The following is a 25652-nucleotide window of genomic DNA, read 5'->3' on the forward strand; positions in this document are numbered from 1 at the left end:
GGCCGCAATCGCTTGGGAGAGAACTGCCTGGGCCTCCTCCGGGAAGTTGGGCAGCACCTGCTCAACCATGTCCCACAGAGCGTGGGTATGACAGCCCAAGAGGCATGCGGTGTTCAGCAACCGCAGCCCTAAGCTGGCAGATGAAAACAGTTTCTTGCCAAACTAATCCAGCCTCTTGGATTTCCTATCCCGAGGTGCGGTAGGGAACGCGCTTTGGGAAGCTGAGGCTTGGACCACCAAGGTCTCGTCGTCTTGTCATTGCCAAGGCTTGTTGACTCTGTCCTCCATAGATCTTCGTGCTACAAGAAGCTCCACCCTCAGGCATCCCCTGCAGCCAAGATCTTCGCCTGCACTGCATACTCTGCAACGCAGGCCTTCATCATTTGGTGAGCTGCTCGAGGTCCTCTTGCTACTCCTGTGCTTCGGCCTGTGGGTACACTTGAGGGTCTTTTTTGGCTTCAGCAGGCACCCCTGCTTGATTGGGCCTGCTCTGACTTATCTGCTCATGGTGAGTCATGTGGACCTTGCTGGTCCCGACACCGCACCTTTTTCGTATACTAAGTTTGTTGCCATTGCAAAGGCTTTTTGGTGTTCTCGGCGGACACCGGCCTCCTGGCTCTTGACATCCACTGTGGGACAGCTCATAAACTGCTCCTAGTCTTCCACAGTGTAGCCTGGTCCACACAGCTCGAGCTCCACCGTCACCTCTCTTGCATCTCTTACATCGGTGGGCATTCATCGCCTGTGCCTCCTGGTCACTCCTGAGTGGCATAGACTCTGTCTTCTCTGCTGCAGGTACCTCACTCATATCTTGAATCCAACTTTGAGTTCCACCGGACTCTTTCACCTTCTTCACCAGCAGAATCTTCACCGAAGTCCTCAATTTTGGTCTACGGTATTTTCTGACGTCACGTCTAAGGGTGGGCGTAGTTCGCAAAGTAGCGCTACGCGTAGCTACAACGAGTGCACTTAACGAACTACGCGTAGCTACGCAAACTGCGAAGTGCACTGTGCAAAGTGCTGTTTGCACTGTGCAATCGTTGCCAACTGCATCTTGCACAGTTTAAGCAGGCGTTTCTGCAGCTCGAGTAGATTTCTACTTGAGCGGCAGCTTTCTCAACGCGGACTGGTAGTTTCTGGTCGCGAGCATACGCGACCACTCGCAATGAGAAACCTGACCTTCATGCGTTGAGAATATCCCCGGGAGGTTTATTTTCCACGCTCGTGTTCGGCAACTTGATGTTGCTGATCACGAACGAGCAAAAAGTCTCGCGGGGATGTCATTTTGCTTGCTCGCGGTCGCCAACTTGACGTTGAGGACCGCGAGCAAGCAAAAAATTACCGCTGCACTACGCTACTCTATGCTACACGTGTTTGCACTGAGCTACGTGCAATTCGCACTTTGCGCAGTAGCGCAAACTTTGCAAACTACGCGAGTGTAGCATAGTGCTTTGCCAAGGGTTAGTCACATCACACCTATGCACCCAGCTTCCATAGTGTCGGTCTCCGGGTTCCCAGGGAATCCATGGGTGGGGTGACTCTTCAACCCTCCATCTTCTACAAGGTTTCTTCAGGGCCCTCTAGGTGGGGTCCTTTTTTCTTAAAAACTGCAACCGCAACTTACCCATTGACTTGTATTGAGCCTGCAGTCGTGTTCCCTCTCTGCACACCGCCTTGTGGAGTTCCTGGGTACTTCCGGGTGGATCCTTGGGTCCCCAGCTCTTCTACATCTAATGGGTCCAGTCTTGACTTAGGTCGTAGCTCCCATTCCACTTTATTAGTATATGGTTTGGTCTCTCCCTGGAGACCACTGTGCATTTGTGCTACTTACATGTTCTAGTACTAAAGTATTTTGTGTTTTGTGGTTATCCCTCTGGGTAGGAGATATTGCAATGTGTTATTGAGTGTTTATAATAAAATACATATTTTTAGAACTACAGTGTGTGGTTCTTTTTCACTTACCCAACACTATATGATTAGTATTGGTAAAACAAGCTGATTTACAGTACTTCTGGACTAAGCCTGAAGGCTGCTCTCCAGAGCTACCACTTAGAGAGCTTTATAAGATTTTCTAGGACCACTAAAATCACCATAAGTGTTGTCTGGATTAGTGCAGGGTGCTACACTTACATAAGTGAGCACCATATACTAAACCAGCCTTCTACACCCCCAGTTTTTGCCTGGTGTCAGTGTGTTTTGACTTTAGTTCACTGGGATCCTAACCCCCAGTGATAGAATTCTTTCCTCTAAATTTGCTGATAAGCACTTTGTACACCCCACAATGGGCATACTGGTTTACCACTATAAGTCCCTTGTATATGGTACTGAGGTAACCAGGGCATTGGTACACCACAGGTCTCCCATGGGCTGCAGCATGTATTATGCCACCCATGGGAGTCCATGCACACTGTGTCTGTAGAGCTGTCATCTGAGTCTGCATGACATGTGCTAGCACCTTTCACTTTAGATATAAGGCTTCCCTTATATCCTGGTCACTGCACTTTTAGCCTATAAGTCACCCCTGAAGTAGGTCCTTCAGCCCAAGGGGAGGATGCATGGTTCTAAGATTGTGAGTTTCCCTGCATGAGTAGAGGTACCTCTACTCTACACCGGACTCCATTTTCTGGGATTGTAAGTGTGGGGCAGTCATTTTAAGGTATGTAGTGGACACTGACAAGTCGAGATGTAGAGCTACATAATGGCTACCCTCAACATGATCATCTTTGGTATCAAACATGTTGGAATTAGGCAACCACACCAATTTCAGTGTTAGTTGCATGATGCCATGTATGGGGGGCTCCTTAGATGATCCCCCAATACCCACCTGTGCAGCCTTACCGAGTCTGCCTGCCAGCCTGCGCTACTGCCAACCCTAGACAGTATTCTGCCCCCTGCTGATAAGCCTAACTCGGGCAGGGGAATCTGAACAAAAGATTTCCTGTGAAGGAGAGGTGTGACCACATTGAATTAGGTAGGGTGGGGACTCTTCCGAGAGCCACCAGACTGCATTGAAGAGCACATTTGGTGCCTTCCTTGCATAAACAAGCTGTGCCCAGGTCGGAATCCTTGGCTACCGCTCGGGCGCTTAAATACACAAAGGACAGGGGAGTGGCCACTCCCCTGTCCAACTCCTCCAGGTGGTCACTTGATTCTGCCATTTTTAATCTTGGCCCCAGGTAGCTAGGCCAGCTGAGTAGCATCCCTGATCCCCCGGATAGGTGGGTCACCGCACAAGAGGTCTTTTTCCCTTTTTAGGGTTACCCACGGGCTCCCCTGAGGGTGCGTCCTTAGTTTCATTCCGACAACAACTTCAAGAATCCACTGCCTGTCATCTGAAGATTGTTTAAAGACTCTTCTGCTGGTGGACACTGAAATTCTGCTGTTTCTTCGTGCCAGGAATAAAGACAATATGCAAAAGAAACAATTGATGGACGGATTGCTAGGTAATGCAAACATTCACCCCCAGTCACAAGGATCTGGCTTTAATCCATCATCCTTTTGCTCACCACACCACCCCAGTTTGGAACCTGTTCTTTATGGGAACAGTCCAGCCTGAACTGCCAAGCAAGGTCCTCCCTGGACCCGAAACAAGCGTCCTGGGCATCAGCCTTCACCAGCCAGGCTGGATCCAAACTTGAATGGCATGGTGAACAAAAAAACGATGGATTTAGGCCCAGACCTTTGTACTGGGGTGAATGTATGACATTGTTCTGCATTCTGTCCATCAATAGTTTTTTTTGCATTTGTCACCCTGAGTGGGACAGGTATGCCCAGACGTGAGTCCCGTGCTCACCATACCACTGGAGTCAAGCTATCCTGGCTGATGAGGGCTGAAAGTCCGAAACCGGTCCTAGGATGCTTGTTTCCAGTCCAAGAAGGACCTGGCCTGGCAGTTCGGCTGGACTGTCCCCATTGGGGGCAGGGTCAAGACTGATTTGCATATGGCTGGGTCCAAACTGGAATGGCATGGTGAACACAAAAACAATGGATTTAGGCCCAGGTCTCTGTACTGGGGTGAATGTATGACATTGTTCTGCATTCTGTCCATCAATTTTTCTTTTTGCATTAGGACTAAAGACAAGACTGCTCCTGTTGAGAAGATTTCTGCTGCAATGTTGTCTCCACACTACTCAAGTTTCTGCAACCCCATAGGCATTCATCCTCTGAGTCCACAAAGACTTTGACTGCATGCAAGCCAGAAGAAATCTCCTTTGGAGTGAAGGAGTCACTTCTCTGCAACTGCAAGTACCTCTAAGTCGATAACCGGTTTGATGATCCTGTTGTCCCACGGGCATCGCACGGCTCTGCAACACAGGTGGTGGGTTACTGGTTCTCCAGAAGTCTTACCAGTCTTCCTTACAACCTGGACGACTGTAATCCCTCTCCAGCCAACGGAACCACCTCCCACTGCACTGCGTCTGTTTGCGGTTGCCAAGGCTTGTTAGCTTTCTTCGAGGAAGATCTACAAGCTCCAAGAAGCCCTAGCCTCCAGAATTGCACGGCTCCAAGAATTATGTCCTGCCTGCATCATCTGCATAGTGGACCTTCATCTCCTGTGTGCCGCTGAGGCTTCCTTGCGAATCCCTGTGCATGCTGTCAAAGGGTCCATGAGGGGGAGCCAACGATTCCTGCTGGCTCTCCTGTGTGCTGAGGTCCGGATCTGACTTTCCCATGCTAGGTTAGTCCCACAGACCTTGCTGGTCTGCAACACAGCAGCTTTGTGTTTGCGTTTGCCAAGGCTTGTTGTTGGTCCTGTCGGCCACTGACCTTCCTGCACTTGTCGACCGGTGTGGGATAGCTTCTGGACGGCTCCTGTATTGTTGCCTGGTCTCCACAGCTGCTGCTTCAACCTCACTGTGATATGGCAAGAACCTCAAAAATGGCTGTTTTTTGCTCCAGTGCCTCCTGGTCACCTGTAAATGGTTGGGACTCTGTACCTTCTGCTTTCAGGCTCTGCTCATCTGGATTCCACATCCTGATTCCACCAGCCTGGTCTTCGACCCTAAGTAGCTGCTGATCCTACACTGGCATCAACGAGTGATCCTGATACCACTTCACACCTATGCACGCAGCCTCCCTGGTGGAGGTATCCTGGGTTCCTGTGTATCCACAGGTGGGGTGGTTCTCCAACCTTCTTTGATCTTAGTGGTTCCTTTGGAGCCCCTTGGGAAGGGTTTTAGAACAGTAAAAACCCAACTGTGACTTATCCTGTGGTATCCTATGGATGTTTACAGCAACAAAAGGGAACAACACAACCGTACACTCACAACCAAGTGTGTGTGACGCACCTCTCCCTAGGCACTACCTACCTGCCCTTCCAAAGTTTGACTAATGTACGAGCTATTGGCTCTCTTGGTGTGCACTTCCACTACCCCCGCTGTTCCCAAGGGGCGATTCCAATGATCAACATAGACTTCCACCCACTATGGATTGCGCCACCTAATATTAGCGCCCAACACAATAAATAGATGAATGTCCATCCAATGGAGCTCGAGCACCTGTGAAGAGATATTGTTGCGGTTTAGAAAAATACTGACACGGGCACAGTAGCCAGTTACTAGGAAGGAGGTTGAAGACAGAAGGGATATTAGAGCAATTGGAATAATAGTCATAATAGCCGGTAAGGACGTTTGAGGTGGCTTGAAAGAACAAGGGAGGGACAGGGGAATCCCCAACCAAGTCATCTGTGAACACGCGTTAGATTAATAGCATTTTACCACCGCTAGAAGAATAGCCCTGACGAAGTTCTTTTCACAAGAAAGAAACGTGTTGGCTGCCTGGTGCTTTTTCACAAAATAAAGAAGAATAAAGAAAATTTGAAAACAGACAACTATTGGGTTGACATTCATCTATTTATTTTGTTGGACATTGATATTAGTTGGTGCAATCCATAGTGGGTGGGAGTCCTATGGTTTAACCACTCTGTACCTGGGAGCCTTGGGGTCTATATACTGAGCCAGCCTCCTACACAAGTGTCGTACAATCCCTTCTTGAAACCTATACTGCTAAAATCTCCATTGTTGGACTCCATGCAATTGCAACTCAGCCATTAAGCCTGATTATTATTCTTTGGTGATGAATACACTTTTTAGGCCTTAAGTTCTAGTTCCATCAAAATGATTCGTCTTGAGTTAGGTCTAACAGGACCTTTGCAAATAAGGCTTTTTATCAGATCATTTGTTATGCCTGTTGTATTTTTAGTAGTCCTCAAAATTTATTTAAAAAAAGTATTTGTAAAGAATTTACAAATGCATGAAATCAGATGTATTTGTTGTCTAAAACATTTACTTCTTGGTTAAATAAATTAGGATTCAAGTGCGAAGAAGTGTTCGAACATAAAAATGATAAAACCTTAGGGTTATGGAAAAAAAAGTGTGGCTAAAAAGCTTTTATTATGATTTGTATCAAAATCTTCAGATTAAAAGTTGGCACCCAAGTTGTTTATTAGCAAGATGTGGGGTATTGCAATTTTATTTGAAAGCCATATATGACCTTCTGTACATAAAGGTTTTAGGAAATTTAAATTTGGCTTACTTGCAATACAAGAAAATGCCTGGATCAAAAGGAAAGAGATCCAAGTTAATTCAGGCTGTCCAAGGTACAGGACATGAACTATGTTCTCTTTTCTTTTTTTTCTCCCCTACTATTACATCTTCAAAAGAAATGTATCAATCCATTATATTTTCAAATTTTCAGTTGAATCGTATGAGGATGCACTACATATATTGTTTAACCCTCCCTCAGTAAAGATTTGTTTTCGCTTAAACAAATGTTTTTTGATCCTTTCTTAAACTGTAAAATTATTTTCAACACATTTTTTTTGTCCCTAGTCTGATTAAAAAGGAAATGAACTTGAATCCATCCGGTATGTTAATATTGAAACTCTGATGTCTATTCAGTATGCAAGAGAAACTCAAGAGCAAGCTGTTAGATTTATATTTTTTATTTTTCAAATCTCCTTGTTGAAATTTATGTAGCTCGACAACCATAATTATTCTATCTATCTGAAAATATGGCTCATCTTTTAAATTGATATTGTTTTATGAATTGTGAATGGATGCCTTTGTATTGAAGTAGAGTTCCTGTAAAAACTAATGAAATAAATATATTTTTGTTTGAAATTTGTAATTAATAGTTTTGGACACAAAACAAAAAAGAACAGTTAAAACATCACTTCAAACAGGGTCAAGGAGCATGTTGCAAGAGAATTACTCCAGTAGATTTTATTTTAACAATCCACAAAATACTCACTGCATTCTGACTGCTGTTTAGAATTCTGTCGATTTCATCAGGCACTTCCCAATGACTAAGAGAGTCACTATCTTCATTCTCTAATCCATTGTCGTCTGTTTGGCATACTGCTGCTTGTTTTGTCGATTTTCTGAAAATTTCTCTCCCGGGTCTATAATATGCTATGTCTACGTCAACAAGAAAAATGATAAACCTTTGAATCTCAGAACTTATTATACACAGTAATGGAATTCTGTAAATTGTTCTGAAGCTATTGAGTCATCTTAACAGGTATACTTAATGTAACAACGGTGAGTCTATCAGTAAGATATTTCTGGAAACTGAGTTTATGATGATCTATTTATTGTCTAACTATATAGAAAAATCATATTGAATTTAGAGGATCATAGACAATGACAGCTCGAGCCATTTGCTTCACTGCAGTCAAACCCAAAGGTACTGGCCTCAGCAATCCGATTTAAGGCTCCCACAATCCAGTTGCTTCAAATCATACCCACCAATTTCACAGATAAAATGCAGGAACTAAATAAACGATGTATTAGTAAATATTATTTTGGCGACTGGTCACCTACAGAAAACAAACTCTTCCAGCAACATGAATATTAAGACTTGTGAGTAAACAAGATTTCATAGGCATTCCAGAATCCTACAGCCTGTAACACTTGAATGGATTAATTGAAAATGACTTGATGGTTGAGATGAACAAGTTACTTACCTTCGGTAATGATATATCTGTAAGAAACATTAGTAGTGATAGATTCTTTACCCAGGCATCAGACTGGATCCGGAAAGTCGTAGTCAGCAGTACCCCTGCGCGTAGGAAGGCGGCATTGTGCGGCTCCGCGTTCGTTGTTGGCGTCGTGGTTGCGGAGAGGACGTTGCAGCAGCTACTTAGACGCCGCCCTCACGTGCTAACATCAGTTCTGTACATGAGTTTACGCGCCAGAAACGCAGAGCCAATCAAGATACTGACCACAGGTGCCTTGAAACTAGGGCCCTGAAAGGGATAACCTTAACCCTAGAAATCAGTTCGCAGAACGGGGAGGATGGGTGGGGTGGTAAGAAATCTATCACTAACTAATGTTTCTTACAGATATATCGTTACCGAAGGTAAGTAACTTGTTCATCTGAAAGAAACACATATTGATAGATTCCTTATCTTTGAATAGATACCCCAGCAATACCAACCCCAGTGGTGGCTCTGTGAACCAAGATCACACCAGGAAGTCCCGGAGAACAGAACGGCCAAAGAAGCCGTCTCTCCGGACTTGGCTGTCCAGGCAGTAGTGCTTAGTAAAAGTGTGAAACGAGGCCCATGTAGCTGCCTGACAGATGTCTTGTAAGGGGACCCCTCATCCCGTAGTGACAGCCTCGCCCTGGTGGAATGGGCGCGCAGCGCCACGGGAGGCTCCTTTTTATCCAGAGAATAACAGGCTGTAATACACAAGACGACCCATCTGAAGTTAGTCCGCATGTTTACAGCCCAACCTTTCTTTGGCGCTAATGTAGCCAACAAAGAGCTGGTCATCCACCCGGAACTGTTGTGTGCGGTTCAAGTAAAACAAGAGCGCACGATTTGGGTCCAGACGGTGGAGCCTCTCTTCCTCTCTAGAAGGATGCGGAGGCGGAAAGAAGGTGGGCAAAGCCAGTGACAACCGTTGGCAGAAAGGATTTACGTGTCCTGAGCACAACCTTGTCCAGATGGACAGATAGAAAAGGAGGAAAGAAGTCTTCAAAGTCAGCAGATGAAGAGGATATTTGCGAAGAGGCTCAAAGGAGTGCACATTAAATATGTAAGAACCGGATTCAAGTCCCACTGTGGCATTACAAACAGAATAGGAGGGAAAAGATGAGTAATGCCTTTGAGAAATCTATTTACAACAGGAGACTTGAAAAGAGAAGGCTGATATGGGAGCCTAAGAAAGGCCAAAATAGCAGAAAAATAGCCCTTTGATAGTGCCCAAAGCAAAGCCATGCTGGGCCAAAGAAAGAAGGAACATAAGAAGTCTTGGATTCCCTGTCCGGTTGTGCGGTAGGGAATGCGCTCTGGGATGTTGAGGCTTGGGCAACCAAGCTCTCAGGGGTGGGGTGTTGGGAGAGGAAGATGGGATCGCTGGGGGTTGGGAGATGGCATCGGGCCACGTTCCTATCCACAGGAGCCCCGGTGTTGGGCCTGGACCAGGTGCCGAAAAGAACGTCAGAAGTGCATCATTAAAGGGCAGCAGTGGCTCCGTAGAGGTAGCTGCTGGCTGAAGCACTTCTTTCAGGAGGTTAGTCCTGACGGCCACTGTAGGGAGATGGAGGGCCTCTGCCGCCCTACGCAACACCACTGCATAACTTGAAGTCGCCAACGTAGCCACGGTAGGAGGATTGAGCATGCCAGGTCAGGAGAGGTGTCCAAACCACTGGCATCCCCCAGTTCCTCTGCCCAGTCCGGGTCATACTCACACTGAGTTGTGAGAGAGTCCTCAGACCCCTCCCAGTCCTCCCCGTCCTCCGAAGGCTGATGTACAGGCCAAAAATAAGGAGGCTGGACATAGGGATAGAAAGGCTCCATCGGCGTCGGAATTGGCGTCAAGCAACGCCGTTCCGGCTCCATGTCTACGTCGGGGCTGATATCGAGGGCGAGGTCGTCCGGGGCCCTGGGCGAGGACGGAGGTGGTGCTGGTGTGCTTGACGCCATTGGAGGTGTACAAGGTCAACCCACGTCGACCGGGATCCATGCCTGGATCCTTGGGGGCCCAGCGGTGCCGGGGCCGCAGCCGACAGCAATGCCAGAGTCGCCGACAGTGAACGGCGAGGACTCCCAGTCAGACCCGTGGGGCCCAAAGGCGCGACGGCTGGGCCCGACGGGCCAAAAAGGCGGGCCATAGCTGACAGAAATTCCTGCAGGTGGGCCAGAGTCGCCGACGGACCCAGAAAGTACGGGTAGGCCGATGGCGACATCATAGGCTCCGCTGGAGCCACAGAGGAGGCACCACGCGATCCCTCAGCCGCGACGGGCGAGGGTAAGTTGTCGAGCGATGATGCTTCTTCGACTTCTTGTGCTTCCTCTTACCTGACCCACCAACTGCCGGACTTCAAACAACTTTTGGGACCGCTCCCGCAAAGTCTTACGGCGCCATGGCCCGGCAGTCGAGGCACAACTTGGGGTAGTGGTCACGCCCCAGGCAGTAGAGACACACGCGGCGCAATCCGTCACCGACATCACCCGATGACAGTCCCCGCAAGACTTAAAACCAGGCATCCCTACCACACCAGGAGCCGATCGACTCGAAAAAGCTAAGACAAAAAGCCTAAAAAAACTCAGTCAAAAAATGACTGGGGGTACCACTCTCTCCGGACCTGCGCTTGCTGGGCAGAAAAAGAAAGAACTGATGTCAGCGCGCGAGGGTCCCGTCTAAGTAGCTGTCGCAACGTAAGCTCGGCGACCACGTCATCAACAATGGACGCGGAATTGCACAACGCTGCCTTCCGATGCACAGGGGTACTGCTGACGACTCCTCTCATCTAGCAGCATTCAAATTCAATACAGTATCAATGGAGATTACCTCCATTATGTCCGAGTGCCTAGTGCATGCGAGCGGCGAACATTGTTATATATGTGGGCTTAACCACCTAAATACTCAGGTGCCACCTAAATACTCAACTTAGGGGCATTAAGGGGCATTAGGTGGTAATTAACCTCATCTGTGCTGCCCCGATTTACCGCCGGTGCTGGGCCCTAATGAAAACGGGCATGGTCATGACGGAACGGTTCCGTCATGAGCACAGCTCGACCGATGCTCATGACGGAACCATTCCGTCATGAGCATTGAAAGGGTTAACCACCTAAATATGTGTTTTGTTGCATAGATGCATATTTTCAATGTGATTAAATAACATTGAGACAAGAGTCGTTTTTTGTTTATCTAATCTTTAATGTTGGTTTGAATGTTTTTTTTACCACCCCACTCTAACGTTGCTATTGCACTGGGACCACTCTAATACATACTGATGTATTAAAGACAACAAAATACCGTAAGATGCCCTCTTGAGTAAATAATCTGTGTTTAGTCTCATTGATCCCAGCATTCCATTGTAATAGCATCAAACATGCTTAAATTACAGACCAGAGATGAACAATATGGTGATGGGTTAATGGGTTTGGGCACAAAAGAGGGAAAACATTTTAAAAAAAAGGTTCACTGACACTCAACGTAGTCCCAAGTTTGCCCCAGGTCAGTTGCCATCTTTGTGTGATCTGCCATACACCTCATTATTTACAAAGTGGAACATCATTAGTAGTGGTATCATATCCTATTCAGGTACTTTTGTTTAGGGACAATTTAAGTTGCTGTGGTGGAGTCGATGTCCTCCTCTGAACTTAATGCAGCCTGGAGGGCATATAGAATTGCGCTCCAGTTGGAGGAGATAGGGCATTTGCTTAGTCCCAGAGTGTCCTCCCTGCAAAGACAAACCCCCTCGGCCCATACCAGGATGTAGTGTGACCAGGCTGTTATGGACGTTGGTTTGATGGACCTCCAGCGCCCCGTAATGAGGCACTTTGCCACTATGAAGCCAAGATCCAGGAAGCACGTTGTGGCTCTTTGTTTCTCATCTCTCAGGAGGCTACCCAATATACATACTTCCCATGTGCACTCAAACTGTTGGTCGGTACATGTTGAGAGATGTTGTGTGAACTCGCCCCAGTACTGTCGCAGCGAGGGGCATGACCATAACATGTGTATTATATCTGCGTTGAAATGGTTGCAACGGGGACAGGCCGCATCTAGTCTACGAAAATAACTATTGATTTTCTCTGGAGCAAAATACGCCCTGTGTTGTAAATAAAATTGTATCAACCGGAAGAAAATAAGTTACTTACCTGTAAGTATGGTTATCCAGTATTGTTATCTTTTATAGATTCACATGACATTGCCCGTCGTCGAGATGGGAGTACCACGGAACCATAATCAAGCAATATTTAAATAATGCTATAGACTATAATGGCCTTGGGCAATGTTTAACATAGTCTATCTGTGTCCTTTTTTTTAAAAAAAAGGACTAAATATTCAATACAGCCAATCAGCTGCAAGCAACCTCTAGAACCTTCCCAGCAGATTTTCACAGCACAAGTGAGAAGCGAGTGTCTTAATGAATAATATGGAAACAGCCTCTACATAGAGGAGGGTGGGTGTATGTGAATCAATGAAAGATACCAATACTAGATAGACATAGTTACAGGTAAGTAACCTATTTTCTTATCTAGTATTGGGATATTTTTCATAGATTCACATGCCTGAATCGGAGTAGTAATCATTCATATCCAATCTTAATTTGTCTGTTGTGGATGGTGGGTGACGTCCGACACTTCGTGAACCTAAAAAAATTTGAGGTAACCTGAAAAAAAAACCTGAGGGCTTTAGATGTGCTCATTGCTATATTTATCGTTGTACAAAATATACTCTTAAAAGAAAGGTAAATTATGCCTTAAACACTAGCATTTCCATATACACAGCATTAGAATGTAGGAAAGGAAAAAGAAACAAGAGCGTAGTTAGTAGTACTCTTTACTTAGTTATGCTTTACATCTTCCAGTACATGTCAGTATTGGAAATTACCAGAAAAACAAAAGACTCTTTCCAAAGGCCGGAAAGAGGGTTACCTTGCTGGAAGAGATGGCGAAGCACTGCCTGTCCAACCGCTGCTTCTGCTTCCAGTAGAGATTCCAGGCAGTAGTGCTGCATAAAGATTTGAGTCCAGGTTGCAGCACGACAAATCATCATCCAGATGCACCCCGCGAAGCCCTGGAGGAGTGAGCCTTTTTTGTCCTTTCCAAAGGTTTGTTAGCTTTGGCATGACAGAACTGTATCGCAGCCGATATCCATCGTGCAATAGCCGCTTTTGTTATTGCAGTCCCTTCTCTGCCCTGGCCATAGGCCATAAATAATTCATCAGTCTTTCGAATGTTCTTCGTTCCCTAAAGATAGAATTTAAGGCAACATTTGACATCCAGAGTATTCAGAGCTTGCTCCGCTGGTGTTGATGGTTTGGGGAAAAATGATCGGAGTATCACCGGCTCATTGAGGGGGAATTGTACTGGTACTTTAGGAATAAATGTAGGATTCGTATTCAGGATCACAGCGTACTCCTTAAATATTAGGAATGGTTTCATAATGGTGAACGCCTTTATTTCGCTTACCCTCCAGACTGAGGTGAGGGCAAGCAGAAGGGCACCTTTCCAAGTTAAGAATTTCAGGACAGCTTTATGAATGGGTTCAATTGGTATTTTCATAAGTTGTGCAAGGACTACGTTGAGGTTCCATTCCGGTATAGGTGCTCGAACTGGAGGGAAAGCCCCTTCATGAATTGTTTGATCAGGCTGGAGGCACAAAGAGAAATGGCACTGGAAGCTCTTCTATAGTGAGAAATGGAAGCCAAATGCACCTTAACTGAAGCAAAAGCTAAAGCAGACTTTGCCAAGGAGAGAACATATGGTAAGATCTGTTGAGGTGAGACTTGAAACGGATGCAGACCATTTTGCTGTCACCAAAAACAGAACCTTTTCCATTTCAGTTTGTATGTCTTGTTGGTGCTGTCCGCTCTAGATTTTGAAAGGATATCTCTACATTCCTGTGAAATATCCATGTCTCTAAATTCTAAGAGTTCTGGAGCCAAGCGTGTAAGTGCAGAGACACCGGATTTGGCTGGCACACTTGACTGTTATCCGTGGACAGGAAGAAAAGGAAACGGCTGTAGACGTAAGGGTCTGGCTCCTGAAAGGTGAAGAGGTTCTGGGAGCCAAATATGCTTGCGCCACCTGGGAGCAATAAGAATCAGGCGACATCTTTCCCACTTCATTTTGGTCAGTACCCAGGGAATCAATGAGATGGGGGGAGAGGCGCAGGCATATATCCCTGACCATGGCATCGAAAGGGCATTGCCCTGAGAACCCGGGTGGGGGAACCTGCTGGCATAGGACCGGCATTTTGCGTTGACGTTCGTGGCAAATAGGTCCAGAGTTGGGGTTCCCCGTAGTGCGAATACTCCATCTAGTTGGAATTGGTTGAGTTCCCATTCGTGGCATTGTCTGTAGCTCTGCTGAGAGAATCTTCTAGTGTGTTGTGTAAACCTGAAACATGCTCGGCTTTGAGAGAAATCCTGTGCTCTGTTGCCCAAGTCCACAATTATTGAGCTTCCAGAGAAAGCATGAGCGATTTGGTCCCTCCCCGTTTGTTTATGTAGGACATACTGGTCGTGTTGTCCGACCGGACCAGTACTGAAGGACCTGCTATTCTCAGCAGGAAAGCCTGTAGAGAGAGGAATACAGCCTTCAGCTCTAGGCTGTTGCTATGACTTTGTTTTTGAGAAGTGGACTATTTGTCTTGAATTTGGAGGTCCTGCAAATGACCTCCCCAACCTTCCATGGAGGCATCTGTTGTCTGGATGTAGTCTGGTATGTCTTGCAAGAACGTAAGTACTTTTGAAAGGTTTGGGGTGTGGTACCACTATAACATTGCTATCGTCATGGCTTGAGTAACCAAATGATATCCTCGAAAGATCCTGTCATTTGAAGCTGTTGCTTTTGCAGTTCTTCTTGAAGAGGTTGCATTTTGAGTCTTGCCAAGGGAACCAGGTCTATCGCTGATGAACACATCCCTGGAAGTAACTTGTATTTCCTTACTGAAACAGACTTTTTTCTTGAGATGGCCACAGCCAAGTGCCGTAGACGTTCTTGAAGTTCTTTCGACAAGAATGCTTTGCATAGGATTGTGTCAAATCTTGCTCCCAGGAATGGAACTACTCGATTGGGAACAAATAAAGACTGCGATGTTCACTGTCAACCCCAGTTTGCTGAACAGTCAAAGACATGTGTTTGTGGTCCTTGTTGCTTGCTTTGCCGTTGGTACCTTGAGAAGCCAGTGGTCCAAGTAGGGGAATACTTGGTGACCTTGAGGGCGTAGCGCTGCAGCCACCTGCTTGAGGCACTTTGTAAATATCCTGGGTGCCGACTTGAGGCTGAAAGGAAGAACTGAAATGGTAGTGGGAACCAGCCACTGTAAATCTGAGAAATTTTCTATGCTTCTGATGAATGGGGATGTGGAAGTAGGCATCTTCCAGATCGAGGGAGGTCATGAAGTCTCCCTTGTTGAGACGTCATAAGATCTGAGTCAGAGTTACCATCCTGAAATGTTGTTTCCTCAGGAACTTGTTTTACTTTCTGAGATCCAAAATTGGTCTCCATTCCCCTGACTTCTTCATAATCAAGAAGAAACAGGAGTTGAAACCTCGCCCTCTTTGCAGAGTTGGAACCACCTCGATGGCTCCTTTTGCAAGCATAACTTTTGTTTCTTTTTGGTATAAGTGAAGAGGACGGGGCTCCCCTCGGTGGTATAGTTGGAGGTTTTTGTACTAACTCCAGCGTGGTACCGAAGGCAAACAAATCCAGCACCTAACGGTCCGATGCTATACTCTCCCATTGCCGGAAGAAACTGGATATCTTTGCACCCACAGACGTGGAAAAAGAGGGGGAAGCTGGTACCCTGGTGGGATCATTGTTTCCTTCTGTTGTCTCTGCCTAGGACCGATGTTCTCTTTCAGTCTCCTTGGCGAGAAAAAACGGCTGTGGCTGGTTGACGGTAGGCAGCAGGTTGATAGGTTTGCCTATATTGTGGCTGATAGGGCTGATATTGTTGTGCCCTCTAGAAGTTTCCTCTGTAAGTGGTAAAACCACGTCCTTTTGACCCCCCTGAATGGTACTTTCCTATATTGGACGGAACCTAAGGATTTCTCTGTATCAGTGTCCTTTTTAATCGATAGAAGCGCCTCATCTATATGTTTGCCAAACAAAGCGCCCCCATCAAACGCCATATCCAGAAACTTTGACTGGACCTCCGGTCTAAATGTTGTTGCTTTCAACCAACCTTGGCGCCTTAAGACTGCAGCACTTGCCAGTTGGCAGATCCCCGTGTTGGCTATGTCACAGCGCAGTCGATTGTCTCCGAGGCCGCCCGCTCTCCTTCGAAGAGGATCTTTATGGCTTCCAGTCCTCAGGAATGAGGTCTAGTAGAGAGGATATATCCGACCACATTTGTCTGTCGTAGCGGCCGATGACAGCCAAAGCGTTGGCCGCCTTGATGGTAGTTGCAGCCATGGTGGAGAAACGCTTCCCCATGATGTCCAACTTACGCCCTTCTTTGTATGGAGGAGTTGAGATCGGGGTGGCTGGGTTCTTAGATCTCCTTTGTGCCACCCGCAAAATAACAGAATCTGTCCTAGGGTGGCCAGTCAGACAGGAAGGCAAATATACTGGGGCTCTGTACCTTTTCTCAATGCGAGAGAGCACTGGTGTAACGTGACTAGGGTCATCATTATTTTTATCCCCTCATGCCAGATGTAATCTATTATTGGAATTGTGCAAATGACTTTTTGGCTTCCTCTTTATAATCATACAGGAAGTAGTCTGTATATGTAAAATCCGTGGGGAGATGGAATCTATTAGAAGCCCTCTCCATTAACTTGTAGAAACACTCTATGTCTTCTGGCGAGGAATCCGCTGATTGGTGTGAAGGAGGGGAGGGAGTGGAAATGATGTAGTCCTCCCAAGGGTCTTCAGGCATTGGTTCTGAAATGACGCCTTCTTCTCTCTCCTCATCCGAGGAGGAAGGGTCGACCAGATCCGGCTCTTGCGTAAAAAGTCTTGGCACTGTAGGTGTTGCTGGCGAACTCGGTTTCTCAAGGGACTGTGGTTGCACCAGCAGCTCCTTGTGAACATCTTCAGATAGAAATCTTTGTTTGCAGTCTGCCAGCATAGCTTGAAGGTCTTGAATCAAAGATGGCGGCAGGTGAGCCATTTCTCTAGGGTGAGGTTTGTGATATTCTTAGTGTTGATAATGACGTGGCAGTGCCAGATTTGGCTGGTAGTATTGCTGGCCCTCATAGTCCTCGTCATCTTCCTGGCACTTAACGTGCAACTCCTATGGACTATGCGCCACTCCGTAAACTCCATCATTTTCCTCATTATCTTCGCCCGACTCCTGTAGATCCAAAATGTTATGTTATGTTATGTTAATAACTTTTATTAGGCGCACAGCTGCCCCAGCAAAGGGGCGTCCTGGCGCCTGATCAAGTGCCACAACACAACAAATCGATGCTGGAAAAGAGAGGGAATCAGTCAGCAGTAGGGAACAGATAAGTTTTTATGGCGCGTCTGAAGAGAGTCAGGCTGTTCAGGGCACGAATATGGACAGGGAGAGAGTTCCACAATCCTGCCGCTAGAACTCGAAAGGAACGACCTCCCATCCTACTCAGTCTGAACCTGGTCTTAACCGCCAGATGAAGAGATTCCGACCTGAGAGCCCGCGTAGGAACATAGGGGGAAACAAGATTCGCAAGGGCTGGAGGAGAGGAAAGTTTCAAGATCTTAAATGTCAGACAAAGAGCCTTAAATTTAATTCTCTGTCTGACCGGCAGGCAGTGAAGAGAGGTCAAGACTTCAGAGACAGAACATCGTCTAGGAAGGCCCACAATGGCCCGCGCCGCGGCATTCTGCACCCTTTGCAGCCTAGTAGCCTCCGCCTGATTCACTCCGAGCAGCAGCGCACTCCCATAGTCCAGCTGGGAAAGGATGGAGGCTTGGACCACCAGTTGCCGAGTAGGTGGGTCGAAGAATTTGAGGACTGGTCTCAGTCCTCGCAGAATACCATAACAGGTAGCTGCAATCTTCTTTGTGTGGCTGGTAAAGGAGAGTGTAGGATCCAGCCAAACCCCCAAGTTCTTAACTTCGGCAGCTGGGATGGGAGTCACCCCCAATTCTGGAGGCCACCACTGTTCTCCCCAGAGTTCCGCCTGCTTCCCTAGGATCAGGACCTCGGTTTTTTTGGCATTTAACTGTAAGCAGTTAGTGCGCATCCAGTTTGCCACGGCTATGAGTCCTGCGCGGAATCTGGGAGCATTCACCTCAGGGTCCCCACTGAGTGTCACAGCCAGCTGCGTGTCGTCGGCATACGATGTCATGGTTAAGCCACATTGTCTGACGACTGCAGCCAGCGGTTTCACATATAAGTTGAACAAAGTGGGGCTCAACGCAGAGCCCTGAGGGACTCCCAGCCCCAATGGATGGAAGGAGGACTGACCAGGTGGAATAGCCACTTTAAAAAACCGGTCCGAAAGGAAAGAGCGAAACCATTGGAGAGCCGTCCCCTTAATTCCCACTTCCTCCAAACGCCGCATCAAAATGTCATGAGACACCGTGTCAAACGCGGCGCTCAAATCTAACAAGAGGAGCGCCGCTGTCTGCCCCGCATCCAGCACCGTTCGCAAGTGCTCAGTCATAAAGAGCAGTGCAGTTTCGGTGCTGTGTTGTGCACGAAAACCATTCTGGCTCTCGTCTAGAATATTATTTCGAGAGAGGTGGGCAGATAAGATGGAGTTCACGTGTGCCTCAGTGACCTTGGCGGTCCAGGGCAGGAGGGAGATGGGACGATAGTTCTCAGTTAGCAGGGGATCTAGATTAGGCTTCTTCAAAATAGGGCTGACCACTGCCTGCTTCCAGGAGGAAGGGACCACGCCCTCAGTGAGTGAAAGATTAATCAAATCCAATATAGGCTCACGACAAAGGGGCGGGAGAAGTGTAAATAGCTCTGGCTTCAGCGGATCTAGAGGAGAGCCAGATTTAATTTTGAGGCTCAGAGTGTCAAAAGCCTCGGCAGACATGACAGGCAGGGAGGACAGAGTTTCGTGGACCGTAGCCATCACACCAATAGGCTCAACCCTGGGCACAGATGGTGAAGGGAAGATCTCAAGATGAAAATATTTCTTTCTCACCTTAATCATCGTCGACGGTGGCATCGAAGGACTCCTAGCCGCCGACGATGGAAACCTGGTCGTTGACGATGTCACCATCGATGGTATCGTCATCAGCTTTGTCGACGGAATCGCAACTGCCGATGACCTCACCGATGGTGTAATTGTCGACGGTGTAGGGGTCAGTGACTGTAGTGACGTCGGAGGTGTCTGCTTCGTCACTGCAACCCTCGCCGACTGCACAGATGGGGCAAATGTCGACGATGATGGCATCAACAATACCTTCGTCAACAGTATGGGCCCAGAGATGGGCGTTATTGTCATCGTACCAGGCGTTGACAGGGCCAACGAAGTAATTGTGTAACTTGTCATCGTTGATGATCCAGTGACTGCCATCAACGGTGGCGTCGTCAATGGGGATTTTTCAGTTCTGCTCTTCCCCAGATCCGATGAGGAGGCTCTATGATGCTTCTTTTCTTTCCTCATTAGAGTAGAGGAAACAGAACACAAAGGCTCAGAGGAGACCTTAGAATGTGTCTACTGTTTTGAGGACTTGCTTTCTGGGGAGGGTTTGAGGTGTTTTGCCCTCTCCAGAGTTTTTCTCTTGAGATCTTGCACTCTTGTGAGGCCTGGATGAGCCATCACTGTCCTCCTCCGATGACTTACACTACTTAGTGATTGTAGCCACAAAAGCAGCATCCCCTCTCCATCTCTTAAAGTTTTAGAAGACAAAGTGCAACAGATTTTGCATTGTTTTACCTCATGAGCTGGGTGGAGGCAAACAATTCAGTCCTTGTGAGGATCAACACAGACTCTCTTATTGCCACAGGTCTTGCAAGCGAAAGAGTCCTTTCTAATCAGACATTATGATAAGAAATTTGTTAGAAAAAAAAACTGAGTAGAACTCAGGGAGACTCCCTTCACACACGTGTGGTGAAAATCTGAGGGAAACTGAGTCTGCTGTGAAGGTTCTAGAGGGTGCTAGCTGCTGATTGGCTGCATTCAATATTTAGTCTTTTTTTAAAAAAAAGGACAAAGATAGGCTATGTTGGACATGGTCCAGGGCCATTAAAGCCTATAGCAATATTAAAATACAGCTCGATTATGGGAACGTGGGACTCCCATCTCGCCGACGGGGAATGATTCAGGCACGTGAATCTTTGAAAGATACCCCATTACTGCATAACCTGGCAATGCGGGGGACATATGTTGGGCCTGCCAAAATTATATTCCATTCCTGGGAAGTGCAGGGATGGGACATGTCCGCCTTCCATTGGTGCCGCAATGAAGACAAAAGTGTGGCAGTGTGCAGTCAGAGTGCGTTTGCCAACCACCGGGTGAGATGCTGTTCCTCTTCCATAACATGTAAATATTGTAATGTGAGATGAGTCGGTAGTTCCTGTGTGACATACCCCCAGAGTCATTGCAATGTGCCCATCCAAGAGGTGCGACTACGGAGGTGTCCCGGGGCAGCCCTTCTTCCTGTGTCAGAGCCTCATATGGTGCAAGTACTCCTTCGTGGTACAGGTCCTCGTGACCCCAGCCTCTCCTGATAGAATGAGCTGTTCCCCTTCCTGTCACACCCCCTTTCCTTTACAGGAAGATAGGTGGGAAAACTCAAACAGAACAGGAGGTGTGCCCCCTTCTGCCAACTCCACCCCTCAAGTGCTGGAGGCGAGGTGAAACAAATTTTTCAGTGGCCGTTATCTTGAAGATGATCAGGGCTATGGCTGTAGAAATCCAAGGTAAGGGTCCCGTGGGTCATTACCTGTAACTCCCTTGTAAAACCCCCTGAATTTAGTATTTAGGTGGCATCCTCAGACCTTGAACTTCCACGGCCTCAAGAAGAAGACTAACGCAGAAACGATGCTGGACCAAGAACTGCAGACATTGTGGTGGACTTTGGGCGCAAACTCCTGTCTACCGCCACAGAACTCGGCAATGGTAATCCGTCAGCTCGTCTTGTCGCTGTGTGGCCTCCAGAAACCCCGGAGGGTCATCAGCACTTTGCAAATCGCTTAAGAACTCCCCTGAGATAGAGGTAGTATCTCCCTGCAGCTGCAAGCATCAAAACTAGCAAAGTCCAGTCAAGTGTCATCAAGCTCCCCAGCTCGTCTGACATCTCTGAGTGTGTTCCAAAGGCATGCAGGTTCTGGAGGTCAGCTCGGCCTCTGCACCAAGTCTTGATTCCCCAGGACCCACCGATTCTGCAAGGCACCAATACCCGGGGTACCAGACCCCCTGCTGCAAAGACCGCCAAAACCGAGTCCAGGAGGACTTCAACTTTATAGTGAGCCAGCACCCGACTCGGGATTTCAGGACTCTGGCGACCTACCTCTGCAGTGGCCCAGCAGCTCCAGAATCGTCGCTCCAAGGTGCCAACTTCTGACTGCAAGGTGTTTCTTTGTACGTCTTTGCCCAGCTGCACATTTTCTCCGGAACCAGCCTGCATGGAGCATCTTCAATCAAGCTGTGTTCCTGTGGCCCCAGAGCATTTGATACCCCTATTCTTCCTTGAGAGCCCTCGCACTTACCTGCAAGTAAGGGTAACCACAACAAGAACTGTACTGCATTGGTTTTCCACTTGCCGTTTTCCTTCTATAGGAATAGAATTGATCGTAATTGCGCACAACTGTGATCATAATTTTTCTGTGATTTAACGTATTGAGGAAAGGATTTACCTTGTACCCAAAGTTCTTGGTATAAATATTTGAATATAAAGAGATAAAGAGAACTATTTTTCTAATTTCGTCTCAACTTCATTCATTGAGTGTATCATTTATTGCCTCTGTGAGTACAACAAATGCTTAGCACTACCCTCTGATAAGCCTAACCGCTCGCCCACACTACCACAAAATAAAGCATTAGTATTATCTACTTTTAACTTGGGGTCTCCACGACCGCTCTGCACAACGTAACCCATTGTGGTGCACTGTATAGAGAGGTGGGTTTTCTACGAACATTGTGTGCAAAAAATATAAAACAACATTAGACATTTAAAATGGCTTTTTTATGCCAAAACATAGTGCCTGAATGACAAGTTACTTACCTTTGGTAAAGCCTTATCTGGTAGGGACAGTATCTACCCACTGATTCCTTACCTTTGAATTTCCCAGGTGTCAGACTGGATCCCTAAGATTTTTCATCTAGCAATACACCTGTGCGCTGGTAGGTGGCGTCAGTCGGCTCCACATGATGTTGTCAGCATCGTCCGGGATTGGAAGTGACGTCCACGTTATAGAAAAGTACTTCTTTTGGAATGGTTACCCCTCACGTTTTGCCTGACTCTGATGCATCTTTGACTAAGTGTGCACTGGGTTACTGCTAACCAGGTTCCCAGTGTTATTTCTCTACACTGTACAATTGTGTCCACAATTGGCACACCTCTTGCACACATATAAGTCTCTTGTAAAAGGTACCAGTGGTACCAAGGGCCTTGTGACCAGAGGGGGTCTCTAAGGGTTGAAGCATGTATTGTGCCACCCTAAGAGACCCCTCACGGAACACAGGCACACTGCCCCTGCAGCCAGCGTGTTGTGGTGTAGATAAAAGTGAGGAGTCTACCAGGCACACATCCCTGTGTGCCAGGCCTACCAGAATTGCAAAAAGCATAGGTATGTCACACCTATAACAGGCCTCATAACCCTAAGGCAGGGTGCATTATACCTCATGCGAACGCATAACTGCATGAACAGATATGCCCTATAGAGTCTAAGTCTATTCTTAGACATTATAAGTGCATGGTGATGCCATTCTGAGTACTTGGGCTGGGAGCTTGTCACTACGAGTTCCACAACTCCATGATGGCTTCACCGAATTCCAAGATGTTTGGTACCAAACATCTCAAATTAATGATCCCACTCTGAAGCCAGTGTTGGATTCATTAATAAAAGCTCTCAGAGGGCACCTCAGAGGTTCCCCTGCAACCCTACCAAAACAACTAGTGTGTGCCTGACTGGTCTGCACCAGCCTGCCATTGGTAGACCTGTTTCTCATCCCCTGAAGTGGAAGCGATTTGCTCTCGTGGGCCAGAAACAAAGCCTGCTCTTGATGGAGGTGCTTCACACCAATCCCCGAGCATGAACAGCAGTGAGCTTCAAAGGCTTCCTGACATTTGTTATGCTGACCAGGGCCTCTCCAGCTACTGAAGATACCCGCCCACCTGATTGAGCACCACTTTTGGCGCCAAGGTCGCCAGGAAAATTAGTAACCAAGAGAGGTGTGTCACCCCTCAGTCAGGACCGCCCATAAGGTGTCCTAAGCTGAAGCGACCCCCTCCTTTGAAAAACCTCCATATTGTTTTTGAGGATTCTAGCCAAAAGGGTTAGGGATATGCCTCCTCCCCAGAAGGAGCAGACATACAAAGGGTGGTATCACCCTAAAGGTAAGTAGCCCATTGGCTACTACCTTTTAATCCCTGTAACACCACTAAATTGAGTACTTAGGGACACCCCTGAACGTTAATCCTCAGATTACTGACAAAGAAGAACCGTGCAGCATCGAAGACTTTAGACACCAACTGACTTGGCCTGAGCCCTACCGGCCTGTCTGCAGACCTCAGAAATCTTACCGCAAGAGTGACTCGTCCCGCAGAGCAGTGTCCTCCAGAACCCTAGGAGGACTTCCTTCCTTCTAAAGAGACTCCTGATCTCCTGTGGGCGGCGGACTTGTACAGAGGAAAACCAACTTTAAAGACCAAGTGCTCTGCCTGAGGAACGGCAAGGTCAACCACTGCTGCTCCCGAAACTCACGGCCCAAGTCCTAGAGGCACACCGGTCCAGAAAAGGTTCACTAGCGATCCTGAGCAAGAGTCCCTCGTGGGTTGACCCCTGCCTGACTCCATCTCAACACCTGCAGACTCCGTACAACAACCCCATCTTCGACTGCACTGGTAAGCTGACTTTGACGGCAAAGGGCACTCCTACACCCCCAAGCACCTGGTCCTTGGGGAGATCTACAGATAGGTGTCCCAACACTCCAGCACATCCCAACTTACCTGTGCAGCTGTAGGTTTCTTTTGTAGTCTTTTTCCAAGTTCGAGATTCCCCACTGGTTTACATTGAGCACTCAACGCTGTGTTGCCATTCTGCACCCGCCCACCCCTGAGCTGCTGGAGGTGTAAGCTTGGTGCTGCCTTGTACCCAGGTGCTTACCTTAGTCTCCAGAGACTGGGTTCCAAAACCGTGCTACCCACCTGCAAGTAGTCCCACTTTGACTGCCCACTGTCTCCATTGGATAACACTGGCACCAGATCCTGAGTTTGACCTCTTCACCCGGTGACCCCAGTGCCGCTAATGGTGCAGGGAGGTCACTTACCTAAACCTTGCCTGGTACGGATTCTTTATCTAAAATCTCAATATTATAAATTGTTTACTTACCTGTATATTGTTGATTGTGTTTCCTTCCCTAGGATGACATTGTACTGATTGAAAAATGTCCACTTTTTAAATAGAAAAACAGGGATACTGCAAAACTCATTTTACTGCAACTAAGTATCTTTGGTTCTATAAAATAAATATACTAGAAGTAATAATCTTACAAACCTTTAGTCTCAGATGTAGTCGTTGAGTGTGTGTAATCATTTGTTGGCTGAGTGCGTACAACAAAAGCAACCTCTGATAAGCCTAACTGCTCACCCATACTACCAAAAAAAGAGCATTTGTATTATTTACTTTAGCCTCTTTAATGCCTCTGGGGATCCACTGAGCTCTGTGCACACTACACCTTACATTGGTAGTAGATACAAAGTCAGCTTGCTACCCATGTCACCTATTTAGGCACCACCTTGGCGTGGTGACGTCAGTTCTTTTCTTTCTGCACTAGTCAAGCACTGATCTGTGAAGAGACCCTCTGTCAGTTTTTGACAGGATTTTCTTTACTTTTATCTCAACCTCTTTTTTCCTTGGTGTGTAGGAAGTCATGTCTAGGAAGACTTCAGGATTCAGAATTCAAGTTGTGCAAAGCCTGTCACAGCGCCACACCGGTGACAGACCCTCATTAGGTTTATTTGTGATGTCTGGAGTGCGACCACGACTCCGAATTGTGATTTGACTGCCGGGCCACGACTCTGAAGGTTATGAGGTAGCAGTCAAGATGCTTGAAGCCCAGCAGGTGACGCTGTGCCGGTTTCCTTGATGGTCTGGTCTCAGTCAAGAGGTCCCGGGCCTGATCCAGGAGACATAAGTCCTCTTTGTCCCACTCACAATCAGGACACTATGCAAAGAGGCTCAAGAAGTCGAACAGTGCTATGACCTCTCCCCAACCATCAGCCAACGGACGGAGGAGCCTCTTGTGAGAAGTTGGCCTGGCATACGGAGTCCACTATTCTAGTGGGCACCTTGCACCAGTCCAAACGACCCTTATTGATGGTAGGTTTAAGACAACCTTTATAGAAAGCTATCCTAGCGGTAGCTGTGGAGGGCAGCCTTCAGGCTAAGTCTTGAAGGAATGTAAAGCAGCTTGTTTTACCAGTTTATAATCTCCGAGTTACAAACAATTAGCATTATCGATTGCAGGACATACATCACCAATAACTCTTGCTCGAGTGTTCCTACACAATCCAGTGGCCCGTCTGTCCCACACCCCCCCCGTTACTTCACAGTCCCCTGTAAGTA

At 47.3% G+C, this 25652-nt stretch overlaps 1 protein-coding gene across 1 annotated transcript in view; it reads right to left on the minus strand.

Moving 5' to 3' along the window:
- CPLANE1 (ciliogenesis and planar polarity effector complex subunit 1) overlaps window positions 1–25652 on the minus strand; it is a 2360818-nt gene that overhangs the window by 88233 nt on the left and 2246933 nt on the right. The window contains exon 52 of the mRNA XM_086960545.1: window positions 7252–7418. Coding sequence (XP_086816671.1) covers window positions 7252–7418 — 167 coding nt within the window. The remainder of the gene's footprint in view (window positions 1–7251; window positions 7419–25652) is intronic.

Source organism: Lissotriton vulgaris, chromosome 3_1, assembly GCF_964263255.1.
Source record: "Lissotriton vulgaris chromosome 3_1, aLisVul1.2, whole genome shotgun sequence".
Classification (NCBI taxonomy): domain Eukaryota; kingdom Metazoa; phylum Chordata; class Amphibia; order Caudata; family Salamandridae; genus Lissotriton; species Lissotriton vulgaris.